General features: G+C 45.4%; 1 protein-coding gene across 2 annotated transcripts in view; it reads left to right on the top strand.

Moving 5' to 3' along the window:
• PARD3B (par-3 family cell polarity regulator beta) overlaps positions 1-19,430 on the top strand; it is a 652,714-nt gene that overhangs the window by 338,487 nt on the left and 294,797 nt on the right. For both annotated transcript variants that reach the window (XM_079976360.1, XM_079976361.1), the window contains 2 exons: positions 11,439-11,645; positions 14,332-14,584. In XM_079976360.1, the coding sequence (XP_079832486.1) occupies positions 11,439-11,645; positions 14,332-14,584 (460 nt within the window). The remainder of the gene's footprint in view (positions 1-11,438; positions 11,646-14,331; positions 14,585-19,430) is intronic.

Genomic DNA, 19,430 nt, shown 5'->3' on the forward strand with positions numbered 1-19,430 from the left:
CCGTTTACCTTCCCGCCGGTAAGCGGTCCCTATTTATCTACTTGCACCCGGAGGTGCTTTCGAACTGCTAGGTTGGCAGGCGCTGGGACCGAGCAGTGGGAGCGCACCCCGCCGCAGGGATTCGAACCGCCGACCTTTCGATCGGCAAGCCCTAGGCGCTGAAGCTTTAACCCACAGCGCCACCTGCGTCCCTAGTGTGGGGTCCTCTACACGCAAGTAAAAAAAGAAAATAGACTACCTCTGACTACAAAGCTGCTTTATATATGAAGGAAGCAGACATGTGCCTAACTAAATGCGTAGGTGCTCTGATCATGTCTAGTTTGGCAAACACACTACTTTTTTTTTTTCATGAAACCAATGTATTAATCCAACTTTCTCTCTTTCTTCTGAAATGGCTGTAATCTCATTATATCCTTTTAACATTTAGATAGTTGAATAACCTGTCTTATACAAATTTTGTTCCTCTGAATGGACTCCCAGAAGCACCTTTTCCTTGCTGGAGTACACAAAGAAATTACCATATAAGATAAATTAAAATGTCAGTATTTGAAGCACTTGCTAATTTTCTGGCTCTGTTTAGTTTCTCAGTCATTAACCCCACCACTTCAGCTTCCCTCTGGCCTTATGTTTCAGATAGCATTATCTGCCCTTCTGATATTCTGGTCCGCCTCGTGTAGGCTGGGCAGTTAGGAGACAGAGCTCTGCCTGATTTCTGCTGGAATCCAAGGCTGTGGCTATGGGAGTAGTAAGACCCTCTTGGGGTGATAATGCTGCAAAGCCCTCCATCGTAGGCTCAGGTAGTACAGATGTGTAAATAAACAAGGAAGCAGTTAGCAGCCAACAACAATTCAACTGATTGTAGTTTCTGGGAGATTGTAACCAGGAACTTATGACAAGAACTTGTAAACAGAGGCATTTCCAAGGGCATTTTGAGAGGGAGTTCTGCTTCTCAGTGTACGTAGGACCAAGAGACACTGAAGGCGAGGGAGCGACTACAGTGACCTATGGCACCTATGCTATGTTCGTCTTCCAGAAAGGGAGAGGAGTAGCATCATATGTAAGGGATGTGTACACTTGTAAAGAGATCCACGACCTGGAACATAGAAGGCAGATGGGCAGTTTATGGGTAAAAATTGTAGGAGAGGGAAACAGCCGTGACCTTGCCAACAGCCATGAGTGTCTGTTGTAGACTTCCAAGCCAGGCTGAAGAAAGGTACTAGAACAGATAATTCAACAGTTGGTCTGCAAGCACTTAGAAAGGATGCTGTGATTACTAAGGCCCAGCATGAGTTTTTCAAAAATAAATCATGCCAAACGAATCTAATTTCTTTTTTTTGGTCGGCGGTTTGAATCCCCGTGATGGGGTGAGCTCCCGTTGCTCGGTCCCTGCTCCTGCCAACCTAGCAGTTTGAAAGCACGTCAAAGTGCAAGTAGATAAATAGGTACCGCTCCAGCGGAAAGGTAAACAGCGTTTCCATGCGCTGCTCTGGTTCGCCAGAAGCAGCTTAGTCATGCTGGCCACATGACCCGGAAGCTGCACGCCAGCTCCCTCGGCCAATAAAAGTGAGATGAGCAACGCAACCCTAGAGTCGGTCACAACTGGACCTAATGGTCAGGGGTCCCTTTACCTTTACAAGTTTGGTGGATCAGAGGAATGCCGTGGACATAGTGTACCTTGATTTCAGTAAGGCTTTTGACAAAGTCCCTCATCATATTATTGCAGAGAACCTGGTAAAATGTGGATGAGATAACTGGATTTGTAGCCGGTTAGCTGACTGAACCCAAACAGTACTCCTTAATTGTTCCTTGTCATTCTAGAAAAAAAGTGACAAGTGAGATGTTGCAGGGTTCTGTCCTGGGCTGGCTGTTGTTCAGCATCGTCATAAATGACATGGGCGAAGGAACTGAGGGCTCATCAAATTTGCAGATGACACCAAACTGGGAGGGGTAGCTAATGATGCAGAAGACAGAATTTGAATTCAAGCATGACCTTAATAGATTGGAGAACTGGTCCCAAACTAAATAAAAAATAAAAAATGGATTTCAATAGGAACAAATGTGAGGTTCTGCACTTATGTATTACATGAGGAATACATAGATTGCCAGTAGTATATATGTAAAAAGGATCTAGCAGTCATAATAGACCACTAGTTTAGCATTAGCAACAATGAGATGCAGCATCAAAACAAGCTTATTCAATTCTAGGCTGCATCAGCAGAAGTATAGTGTCCTGATCTAGGAAAGCAGTAGTATTACTCCATTCTTCCTTGGTCAGACTCTACCTGGAATGCCGTGTCCAGTTCTGGGCACCACAATTTAAGAAGGATGTTGACAAGCTGGAACGTGTGCAGAGGAGGAAATTAGGAAGGAGAAGAATCTGCTAATGATAGCTATTAGATAGAGGAATACTCAACCTTCCAACACAAATAAAAAATAAGTAATAATTCTAGGTTCCCAAAATGTTTTTTCCTCTCTCTCTTCAATTCACTGTATGTAATTATGCAAGTGTACAAATGGCATCCATGTGCAGAACCGCTCTCAGCATGCTATTGGGACATAAAATTTAAAAGAATCAGTAAAACAACTGCAGTGGTACCTCAGGATACATACGCTTCAGGTTACAGACGCTTCAGGTTACAGACTCTGGTTAAGAACTTTGCCTCAAGATGAGAACAGAAATCGTGCTCTGGTGGTACCTCAGGTTAAGTTTCAGGTTAAGAACAGACCTCCAGAATGAATTAAGTTCTTAACCCGAGGTGCCACTGTATAGACCAGAAAAGGAGGGACTATGGAAGAAGAGTCTGGGAGGTCACAACTGCATCTATCTGTGGTTTCTAAATAGCTAGTGTAATTTGTGATTTTGAACACAGGTGACATGACTTCAAAGTCACATTTTGGTCTGCCATCTTGATTCAAGATGGCACCTGGCATCCAAATGTTGACATAGTCCACCACACACACACACACATCACAAGCTCTCATGCTGAGTTTGGTGATGACAACTTCAGAGGCCGCTGAACCTACACCAAAAAATGGGCAAAGCCAGAGATAAGTTATATTTCGCTCCACCAGCTTGATTAAAAATGGCTCCTGATGTCTAAATGGCAACAGATTCTGCCACTTCTGCATCAGGAACCTTCATGCCAAGTTTGGCAACAATATCTTGAGGCATTCAGAGGCATAGAAAACAAATGGACAAACCATTTTTCAAAATATATAGCAGCTATCTATGTACACAGTAATATAGTATGGTTGTTTCAGGGTATTACTCAGATTTTCATTTCCTTTGAATTTTTCCTTTTGATTTGCTTACACAATTTATAGCCGGTCAACACATTTAAGTGATGTTCAGGGCCTCAGTATTTTAATTTCTATTCCAAAATAGCTTCACATTTGAAGGTTTAATTTAGGAAATTTCCTGTGTTGCTAACAACAACAAAAAGTCAGTTTAAATGATTATATAGCCTGAGGCAAAGGGCAACTAAATGTTCAACTATTAATCTACCAGAGAGAATCCTCGGTGAGATTTAAAAATAAAATAAAATAAATGAGGATAGTTATTTTTAAATGGCAGAACTGAAGGAAGTGACAGGGGGAATTTCAGTTTCATTTCAAGTGCTTAGAACGTATAGTTAATCTTTGCCACTTCACTCTGTATTTTGACAGGATCCCTATAAAATGCTGTTAGGCCATAAACTGAACTTAGGACTTCAACTTGTTCTCTAATTTTAGGTGCATTAACAGGAGCTTAAATGATAGAATGAAGTTTACTTGTAACTGTGATCTTTCCTCTCCTTTGAAAAAGTACGAAGGAAGGGTGCTCTGAAACGTTAAAAACAGGAAGCTGATCCTAATTGCTAAAATTAATTCCACACTTTTAGGCAGAACCAAACACTTCTAAACTAATGAAAACATGCTGCAAATGTGGGGTTTTCTGACATCAAACCAAAATTACTTTAAGCTTCAAACAACAATAGTAATAACAAGCATGTTCATGGGGTTATATTCAGCTAAGTGCTACTCAGAGTAGACCCAGGGAAATTAATGAATCTCGGTTAATCATGTCTGTTGACTTCCATGGGCCTACTCTCACTAGGACGAGCATTTAACACCACCCCAGGGTGTTTTTCAAGTTCACAAATCTCTGCCGGTGTTCGTGAGAATGAGGCGTATTCAGTTTGTGGGTTTTGTATCTCTAGATTTGTATCAGTGCCGCTGGTGTAGTGGTATCATGCAAGATTCCCATTCTTGCGACCCGGGTTCAATTCCCGGGCGGCGCAGGATTTTTTGAGGGGACACAGGTGGCGCTGTGGGTTAAACCACAGAGCCTAGGACTTGCTGATCAGAAGGTCGGTGATTCGAATCCCTGCGACGGGGTGAGCTCCCGTTGCTCGGTCCCAGCTTCTGCCAACCTAGCAGTTCAAAAGCATGTCAAAGTGCAAGTAGATAAATAGGTACCGTTCTGGCGGGAAGGTAAACGGCGTTTCCGTGCGCTGCTCTGGTTCACCAGAAGCGGCTTAGTCATGCTGGCCACATGACCGGGAAGCTGTCTGCGGACAAACGCTGGCTCCCTCGACCCATAGAGCGAGATGAGCGCCACAACCCCAGAGTCGGACACAACTGGACCTAATGGTCAGGGGTACCTTTACCTAGGGACGCGGGCGGCGCTGTGGGTAAAACCTCAGCGCCTAGGACTTGCCGATCATATGGTCGGCAATTCGAATCCCCGCGGCGGGGTGAGCTCCCGTCGTTCGGTCCCAGCTCCTGCCCACCTAGCAGTTCGAAAGCACCCCTAAGTGCAAGTAGATAAATAGGTACCGCTTTATAGCGGGAAGGTAAACGGCGTTTCCGTGTGCTGCGCTAGTGCTGGCTCGCCAGAGCAGCTTCGTCACGCTGGCCACGTGACCCGGAAGTGTCTCCGGACAGCGCTGGCCCCCGGCCTCTTAAGTGAGATGGGCGCACAACCCTAGAGTCGGACATGACTGGCCCGTACGGGCAGGGGTACCTTTACCTTTACCTTTACCTTTTATCTCTAGATTCAACATATAGGATGTGGTGGCTGGACAACATTTGGAGTGTTTTGTGGCTGTGTCAATCAAGTAGTCCTTCTACATTTTTGCGGCAATTACATTGAGTTGTTCCATCCTATTTGTACCCTGTCTGAGCTAGCTGTGAAATCCAAGGATGTGTCAGACAGAATTGATAAACCAGGGATACCTGATCACAGCCATCTGCCCATATTAGTGCAGCGAGAATGATAAATTCAATAAATAAATAATTATCCTTGAGTTGCATTTTCAAAGGCAAAAATTACATTTATTTCATAGGAATATAAAATGTCTCCCAAGTGTCACTGTGAACACATGGCAACAATCTATACGCCATATTTTAATGCCACATGTCTTTGTTCTGCCTTCACAAGTTCACTTGATAGATGTAGAAGATATTTCGCATTTGCTCTCCATTCGTCTTAATATAACCCATTCCGTAGTGCCAAAGCGTTTGCAATGAACACCACCAACCAGATTAATCAGGGAAAGATCCAGTCATGTGCAAAGACAACCTGAGTAGGCTTTTTCTTGCTTCATGTACTGTAATGGTTGCTTTATTTATTTATTTATTTATTTATTTATTTATTTATTTTCCTAAATTTATATCCCATTGTTCTTCAGCCTTGGAACTTAAGCCAGCATACATGTGAGTCCCAGCTGTTCACCCACCCAGGCTCAGACAAGCCTTAGGCCTGCTTAGCTTCACCAAGGTGTGAGCTACATGTGCCTTCAGATGAGACCATGTTGCTGTTGTTTAGTTGTTTAGTCGTGTCCGACTCTTTGTGACCCCATGGACCAGAGCACGCCAGGCACTCCTGTCTTCCACTGCCTCCCGCAGTTTGGTCAAACTCATGCTGCTAGCTTCAAAAACACTGTCCAACCATCTCATCCTCTGTCGTCCCCGTCTCCTTGTGCCCTCCATCTTTCCCAACATCAGGGTCTTTTCCAGGGAGTCTTCTCTTCTCATGAGGTGGCCAAAGTATAGGAGCCTCAGCTTCAGGATCTGCCCTTCCAGTGAGCACTCAGGGCTGATTTCCTTCAGAATGGATAGGTTTGATCTTCTTGCAGTCCATGGGACTCTCAAGAGTCTCCTCCAGCACCAGAATTCAAAAGCATCAATTCTTTGGTGATTTCTTTATGGTCCAGCTCTCACTTCCATGCATCACTACTGGGAGATTAGACCATAAAGGTAAAGGTAAAGGTACCCCTGCCCGTACGGGCCAGTCTTGACAGACTCTGGGGTTGTGCGCCCATCTCACTTAAGAGGCCTGGGGCCAGCGCTGTCTGGAGACACTTCCGGGTCACGTGGCCAGCGTGACATCGCTGCTCTGGCCAGAGCCAGAGCCAGAGCCAGAGCCGCACACGGAAACGCCGTTTACCTTCCCGCTGGTAAGCGGTCCCTATTTATCTACTTGCACCCGGAGGTGCTTTCGAACTGCTAGGTTGGCAGGCGCTGGGACCGAGCAGCGGGAGCGCACCCCGCCGCAGGGATTCAAACCACCGACCTTTCGATCGGCAAGCCCTAGGCGCTGAGGCTTTAACCCACAGCGCCACCTGCGTCCATACATCACCCCAAAGCCCATACTCTACTTGGAGTTGGGAATAGCATGATGTGCTTTTAAAACATTTATCAGCATCTTTAAGCTGGTAGTAAAAACATGGTCTCAGCTGGGTCCTCCTAGATGTACACAATGAAACAGCATGTCTCTGCTTAAATACCAAACTCTGAAGACATCTCAGGTTGCTTCCGATGAGATAGCTTGGGGTGGATCCGAGAAGGTTTCTGGAACATAGAAGTAGGGCAGGCCATCTTAATTCTCATTCTTGCCACCAGCTCCTGTGGACTCTGAGGCATGGTTTTTCAAAGCAGAGGAGATCAGGTGATAATCTGGGGTGCACTGCTTAAGGCTGCAAGTGGGAGCTCACATCACTGAATGCCCCTCCATTCAAAGAATAAGGTGAAATACAAATTCCACGCAGAAAAGTAGCTTGCCTAGCTTAGCAGTGATGTGGTCCAGGCAAGACTCTGGTGGAGAAGTTGAGAGCTCCTTGTCAGCACAATGGACAGGAGGACCCCCAAACGCAGCGGGGCTGGCTTTCCAGTTTGAAGAAGTATGTGAAACGATACCCACTGGGGTCTACAGATAAGATCATTAAGCCTAAAATTATAAAACTGGAGCTCTGCAGCCTAGTCTTCTCCCTGATGCCAATGTTCTACATCAGCATTTCCCAAACTGGGGTCTCCAGCTGTTTCTGGACTACAAGTCTCATCATCCCTAGATAATAGTACCTGTAAGGAGAATTATTTGTTTCTCCTTCCTCTATTTCTCATGAGGTCTCGTCATCTTAACCACACACGGCCACAGACATTGTGTACATGAGTAGTGTTTTCAGTGGTGTTTCATTATCGTCTTATCAATCACGCTAGTTTACTTTAGCCTAAATAATAATAATGTTACATTCTGGAAAAAGACATTGCACATGTTCAGAGACACTCTCCTTATTATCCTTATATATCTCAAAAAAATCCCTCTCAAGGATGAGCATGAACACTGAAAGCAGATCTTGAGGCTCAATCCCAGCTCAGATTAAGCCTGCAAGAGAATCTTATATTTTGAGCTGTGCTGTGATTTTCCTGTCGAAAGCAAGCAATCAAAGCTGTTTTCTCGCGGAAAAGCAGCCTGGCTTTTTCCTCTGCTGATCAGAAAAGCTTTTACTTTATCTGTTTCTTCTTCAGTGATTATGCCCCTCTTTTCTGCTGTTCCTTCCAAGCCTCAAATGTGCCCTGCTCTACTTCTCACTGATGCTTATGCCTTGAATAATTTTAAGCACCTTTATGTTGCAAGCAAGGCAGCGCTCAGAATCCATTTCAGCAGTTGCTAATTTGGCAATAATGGTAGTCTCCACAATGGCAATTAATGAACAAAGGAAGCTTGCACTTTGTGACCTAGCAACCAGGTTCCCCTTTACACTGGTTCCTCTCTTCCTCCCTCCCTCCCTCCCTCTCTCTCTCTCCCTCCCTCCCTCCCTCCCTCTTGTACACCATTGTACACTAGATGTCATATTCCCCAGAGAACAGCAATGCTAAATTGCTTTGTGTGTTGCTGATCTCTCATCATCTAGTGGCAATGCTTACCCACCCCTCCCTTTCCTGGTTCAGTTAATCACTTTTATTTTAGATAATCTACATTTCCACCCCAGTATTGCTTGATACAGGTTTGATTCACACAAGCAGCCACTTGAAGGTAAACTCTGTACCTCTTGTGGTTCCTGCCATTTTATTAATCACCATTTGTATCATTATCATTTGTTTCATACATACAATGGTACCTCAGGTTAAGTACTTAATTTGTTCCGGAGGTCCGTTCTTAACCTGAAACTGTTCTTAACCTGAAGCACCACTTTAGCTAATGGGGCCTTCTGCTGCCGCCGCCAGAGCACGATTTCTGTTCTCATCCTGAAGCAAAGTTCTTAACCCGAGGTAATATTTCTGGGTTAGCGGAGTCTGTATCCTGAAGCGTATGTAACCTGAAGCGTATGTAACCCGTGGTACCACTGTAACACTATAACACAAATTATTTGTATGTTTTAAATGACAGAGGGGGGTAGAGGACTTTTCCCCCAGCCATTTCTTCTTCTTCTTCTTTTTCTTCTTCTTCTTCTTCTTCTTCTTCTTCTTCTTCTTCTTCTTCTTCGCATTTCACCACTTTCATTTCATTTGCTAACTGGATACACACACACACACACACACACACACACACATATATATAAAGTGTAGCTGAAAAGTGGTTTAGCACTAATTAAAAGGTTAATTTAAAAATATTGTGCTAAAACAGTGACCAGTACAAGTGGTTATAGTAAGTGTGTGTTAAGCTGTGTTTGGTTCACCTGCCCAGGTCAAATCTCTGCCCTTGAAGAAGGGTGGAACCGTAGTTCTAAAGGCAACAGTAGTTCTAAAGGCACCTATGCAAGTTTCGCTACTCTTCATTCCTATTCTTCAGAAAATAGTAGGAATTTCTGTGGTCTGAGAATATGACAGTAATTATGAAGTTGTCTGGATGAGCAATCAAAGCAATCCACTTTGTGTGAAAGTGTTCTCGGAAAATCACCACTCATGAACAACCACTACAGAAGCAAGAAATTCCTACAAAATGGGTTCCTGCTGTAGTTCCACTGTGGGCTATGCAGCTCTTGTGCAAAAGGGACTGGCAGGGAAGAAAGAATGCCTACTGCTCCTCTTTATTAATTTATTTTTTAAAAAATGCTGTCTCATGAAGTGCAATGAAATGCGTATTAATCAGTATCTTGCTAGAAATATTTATGTTTAATTCATGGAGACCATGCTGATAATTTGATAGCATAGTGCCATGTTTGGCAGGCATAGCTTAGAGCTGAGTTATTAAAAACTTTGCAAGGATTCACAGGTTTGCTAATTTTCATCCATATGCTAAAAAGAAAACATTACTCTTGAGAAATAATTATACATTCCCAGAATTCTTTTTTTTTTTTTTTTTTGTTAGCAGCCAGTACAGAGGTACAGACAAAAGAACATTTGTTTCAACTCTTGATCTGAAGGTTAGAGGGTGGTTTTTGTTCCCATTGTAGCGTTGGCAGTGGCGTAGCGTGGGTTGTCCCGGGGCCACACAGAGGGTGGGAAACGGACTGAGTCATAGCTGTCAACTGTCCTTTATTTGGCAGGAAAGTCCCTTATCCCAGCGCTGTGTCCCGCTGCTGTCCCTTATTGATGATGTCCCTTAAATTTCCCGGGTTTCAAAGAAAGCAGCTCCTCTCCCTCCCTCCCAGGGAGGAGGGAGGCTCCAACTGTGTTGCTTGGCTGCGTTGCTCACCCAATAAGGAGTCTAAGAACGACTGGGGGGTGGAGCTTGCATGCCTTGTGCCAGTCAAATCAGCCGCATTGCCTGGGGACTCGCCTTTGCTCAGCGCTTCCCAGCGGAGAGGTGACAGTGGTTTTCCTTGCTGCATCCCCTTTGCCGGGTTGCTGCGCTGTGGGAACCACTGCTTGAGGCTTTGTTTGGCTGCTGGCTGGGCTTTCTGCCTTTGGCTCAGAAGCTGGACAGACCTGTGTTCGGAAAATCCCTTATTTTGGCTGCTGATTCCTTATTTTTGAGGCTTCTGGTCCCTTATTTTCAAATCTGTAAGATGACAGCTATGGACTAAGTACTCATGTGCATTCAACTGCCTAACAGTGTCCGCGTCCCCCAGATGATTGCAGCCGCAGAGATAAGAAAAGTTGTTCCGTTGTCTGGAGAGGTCACTTCCTGGTTTGCATGGAGAAGCCGTTATCATCGGAGCCCAGTGGTGGAAGCATGCAGGTGTACTGAGGCAGCATTGAGTGTTGAGATTTTGCACCCCTAACAATTTTGCAGCAGGGGAAACTGCCCCTGTGCCCCACATCCTATGCCACTGAGTCCTGGGCTGGGTAGAGACGTTAAACTCCTAAGCATGAAAATGGATGCAGTGGGAATGAAAATTGCCTCTGCGTGCTTCTTTTGGGGGGCCACCACCACCACAAATTTGGGCCACAGCTGGCAGGGCTTTGTGGGTTATCGGCGCCCCACCCCTGCTTTCGCTGTCAGCTTCAGCTGGCTTAAGAAACTTGACCCACCTTGGCAAAGAGCCATTGTACTTGAAACATGATGGGGCTCAATAATAAACTGCTTTAAAGGCACCTTTTGAGAATTCCCCATCACTTTGCTCATATTCTGTTACCTTCCCTGAGTTAATGTTGTGCAGACCTGCTCCGTAGCTTCTCTGACATAGGTCTTTTCATCTAGCAACTTGTGCTGTGATTCCATCCAGTCTATTTAATCTTCTCTCTCTCTCCTACTCTTCCAGGGAGCTCTAGTCTTGAGAGACACGATGGTGGCTCAAACAAGCCAACACTGAGGCTTCTGGCTATGGGAATGCCAAGTTGCTTGATGACTGATGTGCCTCTGTGCCAAAAATGGAGGGTGTAACTTATCTAACAGAGAGCAATTAATGCAAACTTTTTCTTAAAGGGAAAGGCTGAGCAGTAAAAGGGGATTTGCTAACAAATCTCAGTGTAATGGGCTAATGGAGTTAGGATTTCTGTGATTATAATAGGAGAGTGACTTCCTTTGCAAAATCCGTATTCATTCATCTTAGCAAAATAGCTCCTTTTATATCCTGCTCCTTCGGATTGATTCTCTGGAGGGCTCAAAATACTAGTACTATGTGTGAGTTACATACATTCCTGTTTTTGTTTTTTTACAAACCTAATGTATTCAATTTAAAAGCCCCGGTTAGTTTAGAGAACAAGCAGTGACTTCCAGGTGTGCAGCTGGAGAATCTAAGGTTTAAAAAAGTGTACCAAGTAGTCAAATATTTCTCACTCTCTTTCTTCAGCGTCTTCTGGAAACGATATTGGTCCCACCCTGGGTTTAAAGAAGTCAAGCTCCCTAGAGAGTCTTCAGACAGCTGTTGCTGAAGTGAAAAAGAATGAGCTTCCTTTCTATAGGCCCAGGCCTCACATGGTTCGTGGCAGAGGATGCAATGAGAGTTTTCGAGCTGCTATTGACAAATCTTATGATGGACCTGAAGATATGGCAGAAGGTATTCTTTACTTCTATTTTCTGCTTCAGAAAGTTTCCATTTCAGTGCACAAGAGTGTCTGTTTCCTCCCAATTTGAACTGAAATGCTTAAGAGCTTTGAACGAAGGCCTAGATCCAGTATACGTTCTTGTGGGTCCTGACTAAGCTGACAAGATCGTGGAAAAGATCATTTAGGTCGGTGGTTTCCAACCTGTGGGCGCCGGACTCCTGGGGAGCCACAGAATCACCCCAAGGGCTCTGCAACAAGTAATGCTCCTCCAATCAGCACTTGATTTCCTCTACTGCTCACCAGCAATGGGATTTCATCTCATTTCCTCAGAGTGAACTATGGCATAGGCTAAAGCAGAGACAGAACATCGACCAGAACGTGCGCATGAGAGGGAGGAACCTGCTACTGACTTGCAGCCAATCAGCAGCCACCAAGAGCTATTCAAATGCTGTGACTTGGCCAGTGCTGGTGGATGGTTCCTTGCTGTTCCTGCCTCTGTGTGGAATTGGGGAGGGGGGAAATTCCTCAGCAGAGGCCATCATATCATGCTATTGGTGTGGGAGGACGGTGGCCTGGTGAAGATGCAGGCCAGGACACCCCTTTCTGGCGCCTTTCCTGGGAAGAAGGTCTGCAGGGAGGTCCTCACCTTCTCTCCATCTTTCCTTCCCTTCTCCATTTTTTGGAGACTTTGCCCAGTTTAGTACAGTCAGTTTCACAGGCCGCGGAGCCTGTGAAATTGAGTTGTCCTTTCCTCTGTAGGGAAAGTAGATTCTACCCGTGAGAGTAGTGAAGTGCAAGGGTTAGGACAGGTTTGCAAGTGGCGCTGTGGGTTAAAGCCTCAGCGCCTAGGACTTGCCGATCGAAAGGTCGGCGGTTCGAATCCCTGCGGCGGGGTGCGCTCCCGCTGCTCGGTCCCAGCGCCTGCCAACCTAGCAGTTCGAAAGCACCTCCGGGTGCAAGTAGATAAATAGGGACCGCTTACCAGCGGGAAGGTAAACGGCGTTTCCGTGTGCGGCTCTGGCTCGCCAGAGCAGCGATGTCACGCTGGCCACGTGACCAGGAAGTGTCTCCGGACAGCGCTGGCCCCTGGCCTCTTAAGTGAGATGGGCGCACAACCCCAGAGTCTGTCAAGACTGGCCCGTACGGGCAGGGGTACCTTTACCTTTACCTTTTTTAACAATGCATAGGGAGTCTACTAATGTTACTCTGGGGGTTCCTGGAGGCTGTGATCCTAAGCATCCTTTGAGGGTTTAGGATTGGCAGTGCCCTACCTGTCCTAGTAGACCGGCCTCCACAGGGTTCCATTGCTTTGGTCCACCCTGGACCATATGGTGAAGAACCCTTATAAATAAACAGCATCTCTCGAGCCATGGCTGTAATTTAGGGGGTGCCTGTTGCCTCAGCCTCAGCTGACCCAGGCGGCTCAATATGTCCCAAGCAGCTTACACAACCTGAATGGATGGCTTTCCACAGCGTTTATGCATATGTCCCCTCCATTTCCCCTTGGACACCACCCATATTCCCATTTACTTTTGATTTTTATGCATATTTCTTTGTTTTCCTTTGTTCCCTTTCTTCACCTGTGGGGAACGGGACAAAGTAAGGGGGGGGGCGCTTTCTTCCTTAGACCACCTAGCTGCCAAATAACTTGGTCTGGTTGCATACACAAAATGTGGACTCATAAATATTGAGGTTTATTTATTTATTTTTAAATGATATTTATTCAAAATTTCAAAAAGGAAAAAAAATACAGAAAAAAAACAAAAATACAACAACAAAACAGCAAAGAACAGAAAAAAGAATAACAAGAAAAAAATACAAATCCAAATTACATCCTTTCATTTACTTATTTCTTGGACCTCCTCACACCTCCCTTTTTGTATTCTATCTTAATTCATTATTTCAGCAAATTCTTCCCATACTTCACAATTTTTATTTAAATAATTTGTCTTAACAATCTGTCTCTCTTATTTCCCCCCCCCCCGTTTAACTCAACATATCCTTTCCAACTTTTACTATATTCTGTTATTCAATTTACCGTTGATTTCTTTAACCTTGTCTTACCTTAAGAACCATAAAATTTCAAAATTTAAACCATATTTATGCATACCTCCTTCAAACCTTGAGGTTTAGCTATGCTCTCCGTCACTCAAATAATCTGTGATTGTGGGTATTGGAAATCTGTACAGTCGTACCTTGGAAATAAAGCGTTCGACTTCCAAAGCGTTCGAAAACCAAAACGTGGCTTCTGATTGGCTGCAGGAAGCTCCTGCAGCCAGTTGGAAGCCGCAGAAGCCCCGTCGGATGTTCGGCTTCCAAAAGAATGTTCGAAAACCGGAAAAGTCACTTCAATCGTTCAGGAGCCAAAACGTTCGAGAACTAGGCTGTTCAAAAACCAAGGTACAACTGTATTTTTAAAACTGGGAAGGGACAACAAGCCTAGAATGCATACCAACACTGTGTTTCCCTATCTACCTGTTATCAAATGGAATAACTAGGAAATAAGAACCCATAATGAGTCTTTTCTTAATTTGCAACCAAGCCTGACTGAAATTAACTGGCTATGTTTGACAGCCCTTTTAATGCGGTGAACGTATATTATAGGACACCGCATATGGACAACTACCCTGCGATTTCCATGTGTTCATCATAAACACCTCTTGTTTGTCCTTATTGATTATCCTTCTCCTCCTGCAGATGGTCCGTCTGATAAAAGCTCTCTCTCGGATCAGGAAGCTCGTAACTTTGAATCAGCCCTTCACATGAAGGTTGAGTTAGAGGATGTGGAAGCCAAGGCGAAGAAACACAAGAAGGCAAAAGAAAAAATGAAAGATAAGAATAAAAAAGCAAATCTGAAGCTCAAATCTAAAGCGAAAGGAAAGGACAAGAAGGAAGAAAATGAAGATCCAGAACGAAAAACAAAGAAGAAAGGTTTGGGTGCCATGTTGAGGTAAAATACATTTTTCTCTCTCCATCAATTAATATTATGCTAGATGGATATTTATTTCTTTATTGGCGCCGACTCGAGTTAGGAAAATATTCAGATGCTTGGTCCTTCACGCTCAGTGTTCTCTGCAGTAAACATCTAATAGAAGTATTGCCTGACGTTTATCTAGATGTCAGGGATTAAACCTGGAATCATTTTGCATACAGAGTAGGTGCTCCTTCAGGGAAGGAGAGCTTTCCCCAGACAGATTGTAACTGATAGTCTTTCTTCTACAAGCCAAGCACAGTATCCACTGAACCACATTGAACCACTTTTGCTATTGACAAAAGGCCACTTTGATTGCTGGTTTCCTTTATTCAGCAATTAAACTCGAAACCAGGAATGCCCGTTTGCAACACAGGCCTCTTAATTATTTCGATAAAGTTTGTTTCCTAACTTTCTTTTTTTTTTTTAGAAAAAAAAAGCCAAGTCACAACAAAGCAAGCTGTTTAACTACATAGGATAAACTACATATCGCCAAATATGGTTTGGCGAAATAATAATAATAAATGTCTAAATGTCTGTAAGACCGGAGCTTTTGTGCGCTTCTCTTGAGATGGTGTTCAGTGGATTTGTTGCCATCATGGAAAATAATGTGTCATATATCAGTAGAAAAAGAAGGGGATCATAGCTAAGCACTGCTATAAGATCTAAGGGCACAGGGAAGCTCAGAGAGGAATGTGCCTTCTCTAATTTGACATGAAAGGAAAAGGCAGCGTCTGCTAAAGATGATGGATGTTTTTCGCATCTAGGAAAAGGTTGCATAGGAAGTGTCCTTAAGGAGTTGGTTTCACACAGGTCTTCAGGCTACATGTTTACCACTAAGTACCTTCCTTTTATCAGTGTGCCCTTCATCCTGGAAGAACATTACTGTAATGGTTCTAGGGGGTTGCTCGTGTGTAAGTCGTCGCCACACCTGGCTGAGTCACCTGGGTGAACCCTTTCTGTCCGGACAGCCACCCATCCGTGGCTGTCTCAATCGCTGGCAGAATCCGTCAGTGGGCGTTTCTTGACCTTCTTCCAGCAAAGAAGTTCTTTGACGCCAAGTCTCCGCCTACTCTCCCTGCGCGGAAGTCTTCCGCGCAGGGAGGGTGTGGGCAGTGGAGGACCCGTGCTCTCCCCGCTGGTCTCCGGCAAGGAGTCATGGAGCCTCCTCACCGATTCCCCCATCTGCCCCCCTTCTCCACTGGTGCTACTCTGATTTCCTTCCCCCGCAGATGGGCTGCCTCTCTCCCTCTTGGGACGCTCTCCGGCATCCCTCTGGAGCCCTCCCTCCTCCTCTGGCTCTGATGGCAGTTCCCTGACAATTACAAACGATGTTCTATACAGTTGCAGAAAGGCTAGGATTCGAAGTGTCCCTTTTGTAACACCAACCATTCTGCAACCCTGAAATGCACGCACACACAGAGTTAGGGACCCTCTTGAGTGGAACCCAGTGACGTTACAATAGGAAGGGGGGGGGAATTGATTGCTCTAATTCTCAGTAGTTCTTCTGTGTCAGTCACGTCTGACTCCCAAGAGACTGCGATCTACTCCCAGTTTTTAAAAAACTGGCAGTGATCTACGCATTGTCATTGGAGGGAGGAGGAGCGTGCGTGAGGTGTAGAAGGAGAGGTTGTTGAGCTTTTTTGGGGGGAGGACTGACCCAAGTTGTTGAGCTTTTTTGCTTTGGGGGGGAGGAGAGACCAGAGCAGTAGAGGAGGAACCCTCTCCGGCACCCAGGGTGGGGCGCTGAGGGGCGGGGCAGCCCGTACGGAGTGCGCACGAGCAGAAACCGTACGGGATGCCACGCATGCGCACTCCATACGGGATGTTGCACATGCGCAGTCCATAAGGGCTGCTGCTTGCGCATGCCGGCTGTATGGACTTCCACTTGCACAGCAACCGTATGGGCTGCCGCATGAGCGGCAATCCACACAGAGTGTGTGTGTGCGGCAGCCCATATGGACCGCGCATGTGCGGCATCCCGTATGCACTGCATGTGTGCAGCATCCCATATGGAGTGCACATGCTCAGCAGCCCATACGGTTGCCGTGCGAGAGTGGCAGCCCGTACGGACACCGTGTAAGCGGTGCCCATATGGACTGCATGTGCCCTTTGCTGCTCTACAGCTGGGGGAAGGCAGGGGCCATCTTGTCACCCCCCGAGTGGTCAGTCCGCCCCCTCCGCCCCCCACTTTGTACTCCCGTGGACCAGAGTTGCTGAACTTTTATAAAGGTGAAATGCCATACATCGCTAACTGGAAAATCAACATCAAACACACGGACACACCGAAATAGGTAATCATCCTATCCACAATCAACTTCAGCAAGTGCCAAATGACTGCCCACATGACGCCACATAGAGAGGGGTGAGGGGAAAACATTCCTTCCCTGTCCCGTCCCCCCCCCCCCCCCCCAGTGATCAATGAGGATCCCGCGATCCACCGCGATCTACCTGTCTATCGCGGTCAACCGGTTGAACATGTCTGTTCTATGTGAATGGGCATCTCAGATTGCGTGCTGTATAAAACGCTCAGCATTTCAGACATGGAGTTTGTGTTTCTAAATCTCGCCGTTATTCTGCTTTCTGGGCGAGCATTTCATTTCCTCCCACTGTTCCTCCCACTGAGAAGCATCAAGCTGATTCTCTGCCTTTCTCTGGGGTATTGTATTGTAGGCAATCTGCGCATGGCCATGAGCATGGCCATAAGACAGTGTTCTCCCACTTGGAGCATGGTGCTAGGTTTCATCTGGTTACCTAGGGTGTAGAGAAAGTACTGGAGATTACTGCACAGATGCTCTCTGGGTTTTGTGTTACGAACTCTCTGCTTCTTCTGCATCCTCACATTTAGTTGATTTTCTTCCCTCCAGCTTTATTTGTGAGCTGATCAAATTTTTGTCTCCAGTATCTGCTTATAACTCACTTGCGCTCCTTAAGCCTCTGGCATGATTTATTCTTTATGAATGGTCAGCTGTGATACACATTTTATACAGCAAATGTTTGCCGTACATGTCAACAGCGCTGTTTTTCTAGAAGAAGAGGTGCCAGAACTCACTATGAATGCCTCCCTCTTAGAATGGCAATGGCGCCCATCTGAGAGGTGCCAGAACTGAGTTCCGGTTGGAAAAAAAGCCCTGCATGTTAAGTACAAAAAGCCAATGGGGTGCTTCAGATGGCTCCAACCACTAATAAAAGCAAACATGAGGACTTTGAAAATTCACAGAGAGAAGGGGCTCAAGGCTTTAGGGTAATACAGACAGTTAGAAGTGCTTCCTGGTACTGTGCTCAACGACTTTGGCACACACAAAAAATCACTTTTTGAAATATGGCAGCCCCAGCTTATCAAGTTTCTAAGGGACCCCTGACCATTGGGTCCAGTCGTGACTGACTCTGGGGTTGCGGCGCTCATCACGCTTTATTGGCCGAGAGAGCCGGCGTCCAGCTTTCGGGTCATGTGGCCAGCATGACTAAGCCGCTTCTGGTGAACCAGAGCAGCACACGGAAATGCCGTTTACCTTCCCACCGGAGTGGCACCTATTTATCTACTTGCACTTTGACGTGCTTTCGAACTGCTAGGTTGGCAGGAGTAGGGACTGAGCAATGGGAGCTCACCCTGTTGTGGGGATTCGAACCGCTGACCTTCTGATCAGCAATTCCTAGGCTCTGTGGTTTAACCCAGAGCGCCACCCACGTCCCATCAAGTTTCTAGAGCCTTACAAATGAGTGGAGTTACAGGCTCTGGGTGCTGCTTTGAAATATATTTTGCTTCCTTGCTAAAAGTTTTTGTAGCTTTTGTAAAAAGCTGAATGTGTGGTGTGCTGTCGTCCCCCACCTCGAAACACCATTATACAAATCACGCTCTGACAACCATGTAAAATGCATGTTGTGTTTCTACTTAGCAAAGCAGGAACTTTAATCTTCCAATTCTTATGACAACCCCATCCGACGCAATTTGGGTCAGTGTGAAGACGGTAATCCGTTTGTCACTTTCTGAGTACTTAACTGCGCTTAACGCACTGCTTGCTCATCCAAAAGGGTATTACGTGAAAGCATATTCTCGAGTTTGCTGAATTGGATGATGGGTATTAAGTTCTTAATTTGTGGCCTAGTTAGTCTAGTTGCCTGACCTGAAATCATCTCAGCCTGTGTGTTTCCCTTACTGCAAAGCCAAAGCTTTGACTTCGTTTTTTAAATTAAGTTAAATAAAAGCTAGACCTTTTAAATCACCGAGAGAAAACGGCATCTGTCACGGTGTACTGTTGCTCTGTGGCCTGATCCCAGAGCAGTTGTTAGAGTCATGGTGTATAATAAATGTAATGTGACTGTAGCCCTGCTATTACCTTTTCCAGATAGTGGTTGTAAAAATCCTGGGTTTACCCTTCACTTTTTATGGGTATGAAGGTAAGTTAGCTAATGGACTGCAGCCATACCAATGAAATTTTTAATAGCTAGTTTCCTATAGGCAGCCAATAGGCTGCAGTCATGATGTTTGGGTTTTATAAAGTACAGCCCAACTGTATATCTGGCATATTCGGTGGAGAAAAGAAGGAAAGTCATGTATGTGCAATGCAGGGCTCCAGACCTCGTATTATGTTTCCATAGTATATTCGAAATACCATTAGCGTAGCACCGTCTCTCTTTCCACAATTGAATTAACCTGAATATGTTTGTGGCGATGGTGGCTTTTCTTGGGCAGTATTGATAAACAGCCCTGACACATAGCAGAGGGGTATTTCAGTGGAAAACAGTTTTCTGTTATGTGTTACTCAGTTACGTGTGCAGGAACAATTAATATAGTGTCTAATATGAGTTGTACCCACTCTTTTCT

Source organism: Podarcis cretensis (genome assembly GCF_951804945.1).
Source record: "Podarcis cretensis genome assembly, chromosome: 1".
Classification (NCBI taxonomy): Eukaryota; Metazoa; Chordata; class Lepidosauria; order Squamata; family Lacertidae; genus Podarcis; species Podarcis cretensis.